Raw genomic sequence first — 18178 nt, forward strand, 5'->3', positions numbered from 1 at the left:
ATGACATTCAATTTCTCATTTTTTCGCAACGGGTTGGAATCTTTTAGTTTTATTACGCATACTTGTGTATGGATAAAAACAGAACATAATTGCGTAGACTACAAAGTGCAGCAAAAAGTAACCTTGTCTCTTAGAAAAAAAACCCATTAACAAAAATTGTTGCTAGCCTGCAGCAGACCGAGTTATCGTACAGCAGAAAAGCAGCGCTCGCAGCTCGCATAATTCCATTGAAGCGTCGAAATTTTATTGTCTGTCATGCGCCCCAAGGAGCTTCATTCATTTTTTGTCATGGCAACAAATAAAGTCATATGGATTTGCCACCTCCACGCAAGCTGCGCCGGCTGCCTAGGCAAATGGTTGCCTATGCCGAGTACTTCCACTCCAATTGTTGGGGGTTTTGCCTTTATTATTTTCCTTTCTTTTTTTTTTTTTTTTTGACGCGTTTCGTCAAAATTGATTTTTTACAGGATGGGGTCGTCATTTGGGTTGCGTGGCTTTCACTTTCACTTTGACATTCGCACGATTCACTCAGCGACTGACTGACTGACTGTCTCGCAGCTTGTTATTTGTGCGCGTTACTCATACGCAGCGTGGTGCGGTGGGAAAAAGCGAACGCGTCTGCATTTCTTTACGTACTTCACGTAATTGCCGCCTTTGTCTGCCCGCTTCAGCTCGTCATTAGAATCGAGTCGTGGCTGGTTTCCTGTTTTATTGGCCAAGTGCTGGGGCTCATTGAGCTATTGACGTATTGAAAATGTTTAATTAAAGTTTTCTTTACATTTTATTATAAGTAGTTTTGCTTACACATTTAACTCTCGTACATTTACCAGGCTAATATAAAAATACAGTTTTCCACTTGTGTGTGTGTTGTTTAAGTTCTTGTTTTTGTTTTTGTTTTTCTTTTGTTTACAATTTGTATTTGAAGTTTCGGCTTTGGAAGCTGTTTTACTCCTAACACTGAATTACTTAAATACAATTACAATTCGCTGACTCAAAAAATGTTAACATGAATTTTCGTTACTGTTGCTCCTCTGCTCTCATTCCCTGTACATACACGCACACAGACACATACATAAATTGTATATATATATATATATGTATATATATATGGTATATGGTATATATCGTACTTTTACACAGATAACTAAAGGTAGCATCCACGGCACAAAAACATTGAGGTGCACCGAGGTGTGACTAATAGGAAATGCGTTTTTTGTTTTGTCTCTCAATTTTTTCCTGCTCGTTCTCTTTCCTTCTCGCAGCATTTTCAGCAAATGTCTCTTGGTGGTTGTTGTTGTTGTTGTTGTTGTAGTTGCACATATATATATTTATATATAGGTAAAAATATATACGTAGTTGGACCTAAGCGTATCTCAAACGGTTATAGATTTAGAAAAATAAAATCTAGCTTGTAAAATTGGACTATTGCCGAGTCGCATTCACAATGTCAGCTCAGCTTGCATATGTACAACGATTCTTGTCTCTTGCAAGTTAATTCACATATTTGTGCTTTAGTTGGGTTTAAGTTCGAGTTCGAGTTCGAGTTCTCGAATCATAGCAGTTCCCCTGTCCCACTGCGTTGTTTCAGGCCGGCTCCTAACCTATCTACTTTTACACACTTTGAGGCACATTCAGTTTGAATCATTTTATAAATTTATAAAGTTGCGCTACAAAAAAAAAAAAAAACAAAACCTAACTCGAAAAACTCGACTGACAAACATTCTACACTCCTTCCCCCCTCCCTCCCTGCACCTGCTTTGGCGCGTCCTAAAACTAATTGTAAAAATTAAAAATTGATTTACACGCGCACGCGTCGAGTTGGCGCCCAGCCAAGTCGCAGCAAACCTTCCCCCCGGCCCTAGCCCCAGTCCCAGCCACAGTCCCAGTCCCAGTCCCAGTCCCAACCACAAGCTACTCCGTTGCAAGTTTTTAATCTGCAGCATGATTCTCCATGCTCGTAACTCCGTCAAGCTTAATGCATTTATCACCATCATTCAGCAGAGCGGGAAACGCAGGCATATGGAATAGGCGACATTTGGAATGTCGCCATGCGGATGTCCCTGCTCGGGCGCCTGGTTCGGGCATCGTCGCCTTAGAGCGTATTCTGTTTGGCCGCCTCGCCGCATTTGGCAGCCGATTCAAGGCGCGCACGTGGGCGCCGCTTGGTCTGCAGGGAATACAGGCGACCGCTGCGTGAGCGCATCTGCGGCTCCGCCTCCCGTCCACTGGAGCCACCAGCGTAGCCACCGCTACAAACGATAAAATGTCTATTAGGAGCAGCCGAAGTGCAAACATGTTAAGTCACAAACTCACTTGAGCTCCAGCTTGGCCAGGCGCTGTTTGATTTTGGCCTGGCTGGCCGTGTACTCGGCAAGCAGGCGGGCCAGTCGCATGTTCAAGTTCTCGACGGACAGCTCCAGTTTCTCGATGCCGCCCTCGATGCTGTCGTGCACGCGCTGCGAATCTGCGAATCAAAGGCAAACAGAATGGCGGAAGTGCGTTAGTAAGCTGAACGGAAATGGCCCAAATTGTGTTGGCGTCAATTACCTGCAAAGATCTGCTCATCGAGCAGCCCGTCCTTGCGCAGCAGCTGACAGCCGCGCTGTGTGAGCGTGGACCGCGCCTCCGGATAGTCGGCCAGCGTCTCCCACAAGTCACGCTTGGCCAGGCAAAAGAGATCCGAGTAGCCGAGCGAGCGTACGTTGGCCGTGCGTCGATTACCCGTGCGATTGCCGGCAATCTCCAGCACCGAGACCTCACCAAAGACCGAGCCAGCGCCCAGCGTGGCCAGCACCGTGACGCCATTGTCGCCCACCACGGACAGCTTGCCGCGCTTCACAATGTACATCTCCTTGCCGACGTCGCCCTTGCGGCAAATGTAGTCGCCGGGACTGAAAACCTGCAGCTTCAGCTTGAGCACCAGCGCCTCCAGCAGGCCCGGTTCTGTGTCGTGAAAGATGCGCACCTGCTTTAGCGTATCCATGTGCACCTGTATAGCTATCTCCGCCTTCAGCTTGTCCGGCAGTGCCGCCAGCACGCGCTCCTCATCCAAAGCGCCGCTCTGCGACCAGGTGTAGGCGAACCAGCGTATCACTCGCGCCTCCAGCTCATGGCCCACGCGTCGAAAGGCCATATACTGCTTGACACCATCCATCCGGTTCTGGAACTCCACGCGCGCCACATTCATGTTGGATATCATAGAGCCGATGTTACCTATTGCCAGCCAGGAACAATATGGTTTTCAAAATTGTCATAAAATACTTGTTTTAATGCCCTGTAGCTATTAGCTAATGGTATAGGGTATACTTATACATCATTAAGAACAACACACAAATCCTACAGATACTGAGAACTTTTGAAATGGAATTCTGAATAGATACCGCATATTTAAATTTCTTCATAGTTACCCACGACGCTCGCCTGTTTATTTTGGAATGCGGGTCAATTGGGCATCTCCTGGTCGAGTACTCGAACGGCTTGTTTTGTTAGAGGCTGATTTTAATCTCGAGTGCCATTTCCGCTGCTGGCATTGAAGATGTGCCGCGCCACTTGTGGGTCGTAAATTCTTCAAGGGGCCCATGCGGCGTATGCGTAACGCGTGGCACAAAGGCGACTAATGGCGGCACTTCCGGTGCACACACAGACACAGAAACGCAGACGGACATACATATGACTGTGTATATGCATGATGGTAAAATATGCCACTCTGACGAACTTTGCATTCATCATGGTAAGTAAATTTGTTTGCCCAGATGTCAGACGGGACGCCGAACAGCAGCTGCCCGGTAATGGCAGCGATAAGAAGGACGACAAAAATGATAAAAAGGCACGTTTGCCAAAAAGCGTTGCGAATGTGAAGGCGTCGACAGCAACAAATCAACCCCGCACATGCCAAACAAAAAACAGAAAACAAAACAATGTTGAAAACAGAAAAGCGTAATGAATAATGTGGGTGTCAACAGGGTCAGGGTCGCCCACTGGAAAAGGGACACGCACTAACACACAGAGGGTGTGGGTCGTTGTCCCTGACGTACGTGGCGGGCCGTAAATTAATACCCATTGATGTCACAGATGTCACTCTGCAACCAATTAAACGATCAGACGAAATATTTGCGTAAACAATGCGCCAAAACAAACAGCTAAAAATCCTCCTAAAATGGACCAGCTTCCCAGTCCCACAAATGTAAGGGAGGTGGTGGCAGGCAGACACTCACCCACAATGGTGGCAAAGATGAGCACGCCGGCGAGAAAGTCGGCGACCACAAACAAATATTCCACATCATTCTCTGGCGTCGGCGTCTCCCCAATTGTCGTCAGCGTCAGCGTGGACCAGTAGAAGCTGTAGATATATTGACGCTGCAGCGTATTGTTTCGCGTGCCGTTCAAATTGTAGACCCAGGAATCGGAGCTGAAACCAATCTCGTAGCTAATGGCAAAGTACATGCAGGCATTCCAATGGATCAGCACCAGAATGGCCAACACCACCTTGCAGATGCGAAAGGCATTCGGATAGCCGGTGGCCGTTTCCGTGCGATCGAACCACTCCCAGAGCCGGGGCAGGCGCAGCAGGCGATTCAGGCGCACAATCACCGGACAGGGCAGATACAGGCTGGAGCATGTCTCCGGCGGCCACCAGATATATGCCAGATCCGTTGGCAGCATGGACAGCACGTCCAGATACCAGCCCTTGGTGTGAAAATAATGGCGACGCAGCCGGAAAGCATCGCGCACCAGCAGACCCTGGTCCAGAAAGCCTGCGGGCCAAAACGAAAGGATTAGAACGCCGTATTTCTGTCTGTGTGTGTGTGTGTGTTTGGTTGTGCTTTTCAGTTCATTTTTTGCATGCCAAATGCAGCGAGACAATTCGCAGCGTTTTGTTGCCTGAGCTGAACTGTGGAAATGTAAAACTTAAACTAAAACTTTGATACCCTTGGCAACTGGATAATCCGCTTACTTTATTTACACAAATCCTGTGCGAGGATTTGAGTAGCAAAATGTGGAACTCGCTTTGCTTGGCTTATAGAGAGACTAGGAAACAGACGACTCTTGCTAAAGACCCCAACAAAATGAATGCACATGTCAAATATTTCAATGTTAAATGACATGTTTGAAGAATGCATAAATATAATTGACTATTCCAATTATTATTAACAATGTAAAATATTCGACATATTTCTTCGTTAAAATTGACAACTGGAATTCAAGTCTGGATTTTAAATGTAAGGATTTTTATTCTACATTCACAAGTTTCATAAAAGGGAAGCTTATAATAAAATAACTTTAAGCGAAGATTTCCCCTCATGAAATTTTCTGGGAAAATGAGAACAGTAATTTCTGGAAATTTCTAATTGCAGGCAGTTCCCATTTCCGAGCGCTCGCAGCGTGATAATAATTGTTCTCCAGAAACTAAGTATATAAGTTTATAAATATAAACTACTTGGTAAGGAATAACATATTTTGCTAAGCAAGAAGCAAGTACTTATAATAATATGAAACTTAAGTAAGAGGTTCTAGTCGGGAGTTCCCGACTAGGGGATACCCTGAACCCTCTTCTTCCAACATCAAATGCATATATATATTCTATTTTAGAAGCAACATATCATGTTTCGTGACTCTAGCTCTTATTATTTACCAAAAATGCACAAAAAACAGGATATCGATATCGATTTTTATCGATTGCTTGGAAACGGGGTAAGTTATCGATTATCGAAAACAATCTCGATCTGCGCAGGCACGTTTTGGAATGTCATATCTCCTCGTATAATTCTGTCGTTTCGGAACGTCATATCTCCGCGCGGAGCTGTTACCCAAGATATTAAAAAAAAAAAGACAAAAATTTCGATTTGCGCACCGACCTCAATTTTGAAAAAAAAACGTGATGTAACCCCCTCCGCGCGGAGTTATGTCGTTTTGGAACGTCATATCTCCGCGAGGAGTTATGTCGTTTTGGAACGTCATATCTCCGCGCGAAGCTCTGTCGTTTTGGAACGTCATATCTCCGCGCGAAGTTCTGTCGTTTTGAAACGACATATCTCCGCGTGGAGTTATGTCGTTTTGGAACGTCATATCTCCCGCGGAGCTGTTACCCAAGATATTAAAAAAAAAAAAAAAAAATTTCGATTTTCGCACCGACCTCTATTTTGAAAAAAACGTGATGTAACCCCCTCCGCGGGGAGTTATGTTGTTTTGGAACGACATATCTCCCGCGGAGTTATGTCGTTTTGGAACGTCATATCTCCGCGAGGAGTTATGTCGTTTTGGAACGTCATATCTCCGCGCGAAGTTCTGTCGTTTTAAACGACATATCCCCGCTCAGAGTTATGTCGTTTTGGAACGTCATATCTCCTCGTAAAGTTCTGTCGTTTCGGAACGTCATATCTCCACGCGGAGCTGTTACCCAAGATATAAAAATAAATCGAAAAAAATTTGGATTTGCGCACCGACCTCTATTTTGAAAAAAAACGTGATGTAACCCCCTCCGCGCGGAGCTATGTCGTTTTGGAACGTCATATCTCCGCGTGGAGTTATGTCGTTTTGGAACGTCATATCTCCGCGCGGTGCTATGTCGTTTTGGAACGTCAAATCTCCGCGCGGAGTTCTGTCGTTTTGGAATGACATATCTCCGCGCGGAGTTCTGTCGTTTTAGAACGTCAAAAAAAAAGCATCGAAAAAGTTTCAATTTTCGCACAAACCTCGATTTTGAAAATAAAAACGTGATGTTACCCCTTGCAAATTTGTCGATTTGGTTCAAAATTTCGAATTAAGCACTTATGATACAAAAAGGAACTTAAATAGCATTACAGAAAAAAGATGCAATAACAATGCTGTTAAAATGCGAAGCAGACGCGCATGAATGTGTGTTTGTACATGTATACAGAAATTCTTAAAGATGCTGCTCTATTCAATTGCGCAGTTGCTTATAACTTTGGTTTTTTTTAACCGATCTTTCTGAAATTTTCTACAGTACAGACAGATGGACATGGCTAGATCGACTCGGTAATTGATGCTGATCAAGAATATACATACTTTATGGGGTCGCTGCTTCCTTCTGCCTGTAACATACATTTGGATTTTGCACAAATACAATATACCCTTATACCCATTTTGAATGGGTTCAGGGTATAAAAACATTTAAGAATGTGTTCAAGTTTGGCTGCGGGCCTCTGCTTTTCCCGTATTCTTAGGGCACTTCTCGGGCATTCCCTTTAATTCCGATTTTTCTAGACTAGAGTTTCACAAAGTTGCGTGGCTCGCGGCGAGAGTATTACAAAGCGTTTTCTTGTTGCCGTCTGAAATGTCAAGGCTGGCTTATCCCTGCATTTGGCAACTGACACACACACAGACAGGCACACACACACACACACACACACACACACACATATGCTGTTGATGTATGTTTTTTATATGGCAGCAAATGGATTTGCTGGCAACGCTTTGCTGGCATTGTCTGCGGCGGCTTAGTTAGACCAAAAGTCACCAAGTCTCATTTGCATAAGCAGGCCCCCATTCCTTTCTCCCTGTCCGTCTCGTCTGAGATGTTGAACTTACCCTCGTGCATGTGCACCAGCGTATCCAGCAGGTAAATGAAATCGCACAGGTAATCCAGCGTATACCAAACGGCGGGCGCATTCTTGTTGATCTCCCAGAACACGGAACGTCCGACCACAAATATGATATTATAGAGCACCGCCAGAGAGACCACAGCGAGCCACTGGAACGTGTTATATTAGCTAATGGATTGCAAAAGTTAAAGTGCATACCAATCGGACTTACCCTGTAGTGTGACTGGAGCGTGGGATCCACGGAGAGGCGATTGCAGAGCGCGCTGCTGCCGCGAATTTCACTGGACAGAGCCGCGTCGTCCATGGCGCCAGTTTTGCCTATTTTGTCCGTGTTGCTGGCATTGGAGAACTTCTCGAGGAACCAATCGGGCGGCTTGGCGCGACTCCGTTTTGTCAGACGCTGCCGCAACGCCTGCAGCGTTCGCCTCAGCGCTGAGGGTTTGCTCCGCTTGTTCGGCTCCTGCAAGAAGCGTGGCATGAGAAAATGAAGCTCAACTCAAAGTTTGTCGACCCCCGCCAACGTCCTCCTATATGAAATGTGCCACACAACTGGCGCAGGCTAATTGAAACATTTTAATGGCCATCTACAGTGCCTTTGTGCGGTCACCCAATCCTGGTCGGGGTAACCACATTAAAACTTGGTCAGCTCTTGCAAGTTTGGCGCTTAAATTTGTTATGTCTGCACAGCTGTAGCATGCCAACGAGGGGGCGGACGGAGGGGCTGTTTGGCAAAGAACTATATATCCATATATATATAATGTATAATAGTTGCACATGATACGGGCAATGTCATCTTTGGAATTGCGTTTGTCCTGTGTTTCAATTCTGTTCAATTTGATTACTCTTTCAACTAGAGCGTAATAAGACTAGCTCAAATGTTTTTCGCCTTTCTATCCGATTTTCATGAATTTAGCTAAGACTATTATGTTTTTTTTTACAGTTAAGTACGCACACATTCGGACAATCAACAGTCTGCTACAGGGTATCTCTTAGTCGTGCACTTTTAATATAACGTTCATATTGTATGTATTCATGACAGCGTTTACTGTGGGGTCAAGAGGGTAGCGCATTTAGTTAACGGACAAGTTAGTCTCAGTGCTTAGTCAAGGGGTTCCACAAACATTCTACATATGTATGTGAATACATATGTTGGCATGTATAAAGTTTATGGTTAACACACACAAAGGCACACACACACACACACTCACACACACGCGCGCGCATAATCGCACATGGGATGCTTGTTTCGCGTTCACTCTGCACATCCTGAGATTAGGGGCGTGTGCTTGACAGTCTAATAAACGCGTATCAGCCGCTGCCAGCGGTTAATCCATTAAGCTATATCGCCGGGCATGAATCGGCGTGGGGCGGACAGCTGGTATGAGCTTGGCTCAATGTGACGCATACGTGCGTCTCTTTCTATGGCAGCCCTTCGGGCGCAATGCTAATGACAATGCAATGCCACGCCTCCTGCTGCGCCCAGCTGTTATGAAGGTCGCGCGCGCACAAACACACACACACACACACACAATCGCACACACACAAGCTTGGCATAGTCTTTATTTATGTATTTTCAGCTCACATTTACCGCATCGTTTTGTTGTTGTTGTTGTTGTTGTCCCGCTATGGCTGCTATATCCAAAGATTGCACCATGGCTTTGACTTTGAAATGTCGCATGCAAAAGCGACGTTAATGTCGCACGCGTGCTCTTCCTCTTCCACTTGGTACTTTAATCGTAATAGCAAGTTTTTTTTTAACCTACAATTGCTATGTGAAGACCGTTAACCGTTAGTATTTTGCTGCTGCTGCGCATGCGCGTCGACGTCGAAAGGCCCGTTAGCACTGGAAAAAAATGCGTTGCGCCGTTTGCAACTGCCATTGAAGGCAGCAACAGCGACGCCAGCAGCGACGCCGACGTCGACGTCGAAGTCACGAACGCACAGCTAGCCACGGCAGGCATACACAATAACTAAATGTTTGTTGTTGCTGTTGTTGTTATTGTTGTTGTCGGTTTTGTTGCCGTTGTCAATTCGAAATGCTATTTTATCTGCTGTTGTGTTTTATTTTGCAATTTTCTTAATTTGCATGTGCCGACATCGGCGACGTCGTCGGCGTTTAATTAATTAACTCGCAAAAGTCTCAAGTGACTTTGGTCCTTCATTGCCAGCGCGCCACATCGCAGCCAGAGGACAAGAGTCGTGTAGTTGTTGTTTTGGGGTGTGTATACTATGGCCATTGATGGCAATTTGACAAGATTGATGACACTTTCAGCTGAACTGTGCGCGTTTTTGTAAATGCTTTTTAATTGTTTGGCCATCATTTAATTAAGCTGAAAGCTGTTGGCAGGTGGACGGCACAACACAATGCGAGGCCAAGTGATCAAGAGCGCGCGCGTCGCTAGCTAATATCGATAAGTAATCGCTTGTACGATATATGTGTGTCCAGTGTCTCCACAAACTAAAACTGGTGCATAAATTAGGTTGCCACCATTTAATTAAGCGGAGAGATGTTGCCAGGTGGACGCACAATGCGAACCAATGCGATCAAGAGCGCGCGCGTCTCTAGACAATATCGATAAGTAATCGCTTTTGCGATTTGTGTGTCCAGTGTATACACACTCAAAAACAGAAAACTGGTGCATAAATTAAGTTGCATTGGCACTGGCAGGAAGCAGCTAACCAGTTATCCACTTGTGATGGATAAGCGGCGGCGCAGCGATAATAAACATGTTGATTAAATGCTGATGAGCTCATCCAGACACTAGTTGCATGGCAAAAAACGGTTTATTTATTTTTATTTGCAAGGTTGCAGCCATAAACTCAACTGATTCGGATTGGCAGCAGCAGCAGCAGCTCTTGTGCTTGAAATCACAATCGAAATCGAAATACAATTTGAATTACCTCCCGCTAGCCAATATCTGTACAAGTGCTGCTGACACTCGCCGGCTGCCTGCCTGCCTGATTGGCATTCACAGCGCTGCGGCGTGAGCTGCACAATAAATTTCCATAATTGCCCGGCGACCGTTAGGCGTTGACACAGGTGAGCAGTGAGAGAGAGAGAGTGAGAGAGAGGGGAAGGGTGGGTTGGAGGGGGCACGCTACTGCCAGTAGGTGGTTAGGCGGACCACATTATGCTAAGCAAATCAAGTGCCGCCGTTGATGTTTATTGCATGCGTGTGCTTTATGCCCAAATAAAGTTGCTTTAAGCGACTTTTAAGCCCCGTAGACCTTTGGAAATGACCAATGGACACAAAATTGAAATGCCAGCCAAGCTGTGCGCCCAAATATGAGAAGGTCAGCCAGGCACGTGGCGCTGATTGAAGGGAAGCTTAAGCGCTGAATGGAAATTGTCTTGGGCCAGGCGTGTGTAACAGAAACTGTTCTCAATCAAATGTGTGTGTGGGTCTCTTATTTCCGTTTTTGACAGGGGCGAGCCCAAAACAGATTGAATGTCAAGTGCTGAACACAAAACATTTACTATTTCATTTAGGAGCGAAAATGTATTGGCTTGTGGGAGAATACCCCAATAAAAATACACACATGCTTATGCTTGAGTTTCATGTCTAATACTAAGTGTTGAACAGTGTTAAATTTATCAGCCATCTTTAATTTACGTGTGATTTCCGCAGAGAACGGAAGTCCCAATGCGAACAGCTCAAAACAGCATTTAAAGAGTCTAATATGCAGCTCTTATGTCATATAAATATATAGAAAGTAGCTTAAGGGCGTTTTTACGGTTTCCGCACTTTTTTGTGCATGACTTTTTTTTAACACTGCAATAAATGCATATATTAACAAGTAAGGTTCTAGTCGGGAGCTCCCGACTAGGGGATACCCTGAACCCTCTTCTTCCAGCATCAAATGCTATTGATGCTGATATACTTTATGGGGTCGGAGATGCTTCCTTCTGCCTGTTACATACATTTGGATTTTGCACAAATACAATATACCCTTATAGCCATTTTTAATGGGTTCACGGTATGATCATCGAAAAAGTTTCGTTTTTCGCACCGACCTCAACTTAGAAAAAAATCGTGATGATTTGGAAGGTCATATCTCCGCGGGAAGTTATGTCGTTTTGGAACGTCATATCTCCCGCGGAGCTATTACCCGAGATATTAAAAAAAAACATCGAAAAATTTTCGATTTTCGCCCGACCTCTATTTTGAAAAAAAGCGTGATGTAACCTCCTCCGCGCGGAGTTATGTCGTTTTGAAACGTCATATCTCCGCGCGGGGAGCCAAAAATGGAGTTATGTCGTTTTGAAACGACATATCTCCGCGCAAAGTCAAAAAAGGAGTCCAAAATGGAGTTATGTCGTTTTGAAACGACATATCTCCGCGCAAAGTCAAAAATGGAGTCCAAAATGGAGTTATGTCGTTTTGAAACGACATATCCCCGCGCGGAGTCAAAAATGGAGTCCAAAATGGAGTTATGTCGTTTTGAAACGTCATATCTCCGCGCGGGGAGCCAAAAATGGAGTTATGTCGTTTTGAAACGACATAACTCCGCGCGGAGTCAAAAATGCAGTCCAAAATGGAGTTATGTCGTTTTGAAACGACATATCTCCTCGCGGAGCTATGTCGTTTCGGAACGTCATATCTCCCCGCGGAGTTATGTCGTTTTAAAACGTCATATCTCCGCGCGGAGTCCAAATGGAGTTATGTCGTTTTGAAACGACATATCTCCGCGCGGAGTCAAAAATGCAGTCCAAAATGGAGTTATGTTGTTTTGAAACGACATATCTCCGCGCGGAGTCAAAAATGCAGTCCAAAATGGAGTTATGTCGTTTCGGAACGTCATATCTCCCCGCGGAGTTATGTCGTTTTGAAACGACATATCTCCGCGCGAAGTCAAAAATGGAGTCCAAAATGGAGTTATGTCGTTTTGAAACGTCATATCTCCGCGCGGAGTCAAAAATGGAGTCCAAAATGGAGTTATGTTGTTTTGAAACGACATATCTCCGCGCGGAGTCAAAAATGCAGTCCAAAATGGAGTTATGTCGTTTTGAAACGACATATCTCCGCGCGGAGTCAAAAATGGAGTCCAAAATGGAGTTATGTCGTTTCGGAACGTCATATCTCCCCGCGGAGTTATGTCGCTTTGAAACGACATATCTCCGCGCGGAGTCAAAAATGGAGTCCAAAATGGAGTTATGTCGTTTTGAAACGTCATATCTCCGCGCGGAGTCAAAAATGGAGTCCAAAATGGAGTTATGTTGTTTTGAAACGACATATCTCCGCGCGGAGTCAAAAATGCAGTCCAAAATGGAGTTATGTCGTTTCGGAACGTCATATCTCCCCGCGTAGTTATGTCGTTTTGGAACGTCATATCTCCCCGCGGAGTTATGTCGTTTTGAAATGACATATCTCCGCGCGGAGTCAAAAATGGAGTCCAAAATGGAGTTACGTCGTTTTGAAACGTCATATCTCCGCGCGGAGTCCAAAATGGAGTTATGTCTTTTTGAAACGACATATCTCCGCGCGGAGTCAAAAATGCAGTCCAAAATGGAGTTATGTCGTTTTGAAACGTCATATCTCCGCGTGGAGTCAAAAATGCAGTCCAAAATGGAGTTATGTCGTTTCGGAACGTCATATCTCCCCGCGGAGTTATGTCGTTTTGAAACGACATATCTCCGCGCGGAGTCAAAAATCAGTCCAAAATGGAGTTATGTCGTTTTGAAACGACATATCTCCGCGCGGAGTCAAAAATTCAGTCCAAAATGGAGTTATGTCGTTTTGAAACGACATATCTCCGCGCGGAGTCAAAAATGGAGTCCAAAATGGAGTTATGTCGTTTCGGAACGTCATATCTCCGCGCGGAGTTATGTCGTTTTGAAACGACATATCTCCGCGCGGAGTCAAAAATGGAGTCCAAAATGGAGTTTTGTCGTTTTGAAACGTCATATCTCCGCGCGGAGTCAAAAATGGGGTCCAAAATGGAGTTATGTCGTTTTGGAACGTCAATCTCCGCGCGGAGCTGTTACCCGGGATATTAACAATTGCGCAGTTGCATATAACTTTGGTTTTTTTTAACCGATCTTTATGAAATTTTCTTCAGTATATCTTATTGTATCATAGAATATTTGTATATACTGAAAAATCAATTGCATTTAAATTTTGGCTTAAATTTGTTGGCAATAAAAGTTGTGTTATTAACTTGATTAATATATATACTTTATGGGGTCGAAGATGCTTCCCTCTGCCTGTTACATACATTTGGATTTTGCACAAATACAATATACCCTTATAGCCATTTTTAATGGGTTCAGGGTATAAAAAGTCAGCTTTGAAAGCGCGTTAAGGCTTTAATGAAAATGCCTAATAGAAAAACAGCATACAGAAAGCTTCTTGACTAGAAAAGGGCAAAGGGCTCTTATTGAAACCCATTTGTTGGTTTTAAGGCAACCGCATTACAGGAATAATGCTTTGCATAAAGTAACCACAATGTTGTTTAATGCACGAATGCATTTGAATAATCCACCAATTCCAAGCATATACATCACAAATTGCGGATTTGTGGTCCCTTAATGCTGTTTGTGTTAAATAAACCATATAAACCATATGCGTTGTTATCGAATATATACTCCGATGCCATGATACACCAGCTCCGTAATCACAATTGTTAGCTGATAAGCACTTTAGCCTTCTGACATTTTGGCGTACTTGAACTTTGGTAAACTGCACATATTCAGTTGTTATAGATAGCACCGAGTTTATCTGTAATATTTTTGTTATTTGCTGTGTTGATATTGGTAAAGATTTTTGTTTGGCTTAATGCTCCACTGAACGCCGTGGGAAATTATGCAAATGCGCCGCAAATTGGATGACGATGACCATAAACAACAACGCTTATCGGCGACAGCAACAGCAACAGCAACAGGAATCAAACAACACACATTCCCTCGAACACTGCGTGCCGTTCTAATACCTTGTCTAATGGCCGACAGCCCAAACTAGATACCCACAACAACAAGAAAAAGCAGCTGCATAAAATGATCTGGAACTGTCCCCAAATGGACCCTCATCAAGACAAAATCCAGCTGGTCCAATACGACGCCCTTTTTCAGTGTGTTTTCTGGCCTAATCTTTGGGCCTAGTTGGCATTGTTTACAAAGCGTATTAGTCAATTTTTGATTTAGTGCCCGTTTTTAAGCTAAGGATTTCAATTTTGCCGTTTTTCAGTTAATTTTTGTATTATTATATTCGTGCTGCCGCTGGCGAACGCGTTTTTTGCGCAACCGTCGATGTTGAAAATTGTACAGAAATTGACTAAGCGAATAAGCGAAAAATAAAAACCCGTTGCTGTCAACGGGCGGGCGGGCAGGCGGGCAGGCGGGCAGGGGGGCAGCAAGGATGAGCACAGGACTCACACGACTAGGAACATTCAGCGTTTGTTTGCTCGAGTGTCCTGCTGTCAGCTCAAATTGCACAGAAACAATAAGCAAAACAGAGCACCAAACGGCGGCCAATCGAAGGCAAAAACAAAAAGAAGAAATAGTATTGGTAATGGAAATGGAAATACCAGAAGGTATGGCAAGCAAATAGAGTTCATTAATCGGTTTAATGGCCAAAAGCAGCCGCTGACTATGGCCAACTTGGTGCGCACTTCGAGTGCCCCAATCGAACTTCAACTAACTGCAAATGCCCGCAGACTCAACGAACTCTTCAGGTGTTTTGAGTTATGTACAAGCGCTCAACTAAATGCTAAATATCGACATCTATATCTATATATATTGTGTACAGGCCGTTTCCATTGTGGCCTCCGTTTGCGGTTTTGTGCCACAGAGTTGATGGCCAAACAACAGACAACACACCTCAAAGGCATTACAACAATCAAGCCAATATTTGGACGCTGTTATGCGGGTGATCGGGTGGTTGGATGGTTGGCTGGTTGGGTGGTTGGGCGGTTTTTCCTGTTGAACTGCCACCTGAAACTGAGCGCTTTCCATTTGTATTTATTTCATTGCGTTTTCGGTGCTCTCCTTCTGCCTTTGACCTGGCATTGAAACAATTTTAGTTTCAGTTTCAGTTTCTGTGGTTGCTTTCACTTTAACTCTCTCTCTCTCTCTCTCTCTTTCCCCCACACCCCTCTCTCCCACCATGGCTCAATGGCCTTATCTATCAAATTGGTCGTCGGCCAAGATATCAGCTTAACCCCTCGCCACCAACCGCCTCGGCAAGCCCGCAACCGACGTGACCAGCAAGTAGCTGATATGCCTGGTCAACGTTGGGCCTCGTCCTTGTCTCACTTGCTCAAGTATTTATAACCCGAGGGTCAAATTAAGTTCTTAACAGACCTTTATTTCTGTACGTTTCTACGTCTCTTTTTTTTCGTATAAAGAGTAAAGGCCTAAAATAATGTAATTATTAAAAGTTTGCAAGCCGAGTCAAATAGGTTGATAAAATGTGCTATTTAAATATTTTATAAAAGAAACGGTTTCCAGTGTTGCAAAACACAAAAGTTGTCGCATTTAAAATAGTTCTAATAAATGGCCAGATATTTTAATTTTGAGTTTAGTTTAGTTAGATTAAAAAAATCTTGAAAGGAAATATAATGCTTATACCTGGGCATACGTTATATGTAGAAAAGCTATTCTATTTATTTTGACAATATTTTCCCACTAAAAATACATGATTAAAATATTCATGCATCTGAAATATTCTCAAATGCCCTGATAAAATCCGACTCCTATTTATTTATTTATTCTGTATGTAGTGTATCAAGACGTCGGCTACACTAACTTGCAGCGTGTTTTGAGTTTTTTATTCAAGTAATTTGACACGTGCTAATAAAAATTTCTGAGGGCACAAAAATGGCAGTCAGCTGGCACGGAACATGGGAACATGGAAATGGAAATGGAGTGTGGTACGTGGTGTGTGTGGAGAGCGCGGAGCACGGGGCGCGGTGCCCGGAGCATCGGCTGACGCGTCGGCTACGTGACAATAGAGGAAGTAATTAAAACGCGATTTACGACAAGGTCAAGTTTATGAAGGTCCGCAGTTCATTTGCATGGAGCCATACTCGGGGAGGCATGGGTTTCGTGAATGTGCAAATAAAAAACAAGAAGTGGGGAGTAGGAAGTGCCCCCCAGCTGCCTCCCTCTCTTTGCTGCTGTGGCCCGCAGCTTGGTAAGTAACATTGTTTTATTGTTATTATTGTTGTTCTTGTTGTTGGTGGTTTTGTTCGTGGTTTCGTTGTCGATGGCGTCAATCAATTAGCGCAATTACTTAATTACGGCCCACATAATTGAATAGGCTGTCGGCCTCGGAATTATGACCGGGCCAAAACGAAATGAAATTAATGCAACAAATGAGCAAAGTGTCTGCATTAAATGCGCGTATCTAAAGCTGTTTATCTCGCCTGTTCACGTTTTATTAAATATAAGCTTGTATGCTGTACTTGATGCATATGGCATATTAAATTACACATACGCCGCGTGATTTATGGGTACTTATATATATATATATAAATATAGATAGATAGATAGACAGTATCGATGTCCGGACAAGACTTACTTGTATCAGTTTCCTGCCATTTTCCAGATAGTTGGCATCATTGGCACGCGGCTGTGTGGACCTCTGGTCGGCAGGGGCAATCGCCTCTTCCTGGTTATCTTTGCCACGTGCGTCAGCAAATCCATTCCCACGCCCAATTGCCGTCGCCTCCACATCGGCATCATCATTATCATCATCATCATCATCATCATCCTCATCGTCGTCAGCGTCATCGTCATCGTCATCTTGGTTGACGTCTAATGCAATGCGTTGCCTAGGCTGCCAGTTGCTGCTGCTGCAGCTGCTGCGTGGATAGTGTAGCTGCTGCTCCTCGGGCTCGTCGCTGTCTGGGCCCATGGGTATCGCCGTTTGGTTGGCAATTAAATGCTTGCGCGGCAGGCAAACGCCCTCCATGCTGACAGCCGCCAGCGTCGGCTGAAAGGGCGCGTACAAGCCGCCGCTGATCTCGAGCTCCTCGTGCGCCATGGGCAACGGCTGAGCTGCGTTACAGCTGGAACTGGTGCTGCTGCTGCCGCCTCCGCTGCCGTAGGGCAACTGAGCTGGTGCCGAGGCAGCAGGGCCAACAAAACGCGTGGTACGATACATCGGACGGGAGAGGCTGTTCAACGAGATGGAAAATAATGATTGTCAAGCGAATCTGTTTGATTTCCCACTTACTTGTAACCGTATTTGGGTGATTCGGTCTCGGGGCGGCGTCTGCTGGACATCATTGTATTGACCCGATCTCCGCGGGCGGCAGCCATCATGTAAGTCCACATTGCGGCGCATCCAATGCTGCTACGCTGAGCACATGACGCAAGCACTTAACCGTAGCAGGCGCAGAGATGAAGAGCTGCTCAAGTTGAAGCTGAAGCTGAAGCAGTCGCAATCGCAGTCGAAGTAGCAGCCCGTCGCAGGTGAGGCAGCTGCAAGCACAAAAAGCATGGAGAACAGTCACATTAATGTCGCAAGTTGAGGCACTTGAGGGGCGGGCCAATTGTTGTAGAACTGTTTGGGGCAATCATAAACGCTCGTTCCATGTGCCAGTTAGTGCTTGCTGGGCCATAAAATCGGCTGAGCACAGCACACTTGGGTTTGCGCGGGGGCGTGCCAGCAATG

The 18178-nt window shown here is 44.8% G+C and overlaps 1 protein-coding gene across 2 annotated transcripts; it reads right to left on the reverse strand.

The window, feature by feature from the left end:
- Window positions 1–784: 784 nt before the first annotated feature.
- CngA (Cyclic nucleotide-gated ion channel subunit A) lies at window positions 785–17873 on the reverse strand. Of its 2 annotated transcripts, XM_002050183.4 has the most exons (8): window positions 17738–17873; window positions 17081–17678; window positions 7774–8022; window positions 7549–7711; window positions 4215–4754; window positions 2548–3213; window positions 2314–2464; window positions 785–2249 (listed from the first exon to the last, which is right to left on the reverse strand). In XM_002050183.4, the coding sequence occupies exons 1-8, from the start codon at window positions 17836–17838 to the stop codon at window positions 2093–2095; spliced, it is 2625 nt and encodes an 874-aa protein (XP_002050219.2). In that variant the 5' UTR covers window positions 17839–17873; the 3' UTR covers window positions 785–2092. The 2 variants fall into 2 exon arrangements, with proteins under 2 accessions (XP_002050219.2, XP_032292179.1); XM_032436288.2 differs by lacking the exons at window positions 17081–17678; window positions 17738–17873 and adding an exon at window positions 9151–9412.
- Between the last annotated feature and the right edge of the window lie 305 nt (window positions 17874–18178).

Source organism: Drosophila virilis, chromosome 5, assembly GCF_030788295.1.
Source record: "Drosophila virilis strain 15010-1051.87 chromosome 5, Dvir_AGI_RSII-ME, whole genome shotgun sequence".
NCBI lineage: Eukaryota > Metazoa > Arthropoda > Insecta > Diptera > Drosophilidae > Drosophila > Drosophila virilis.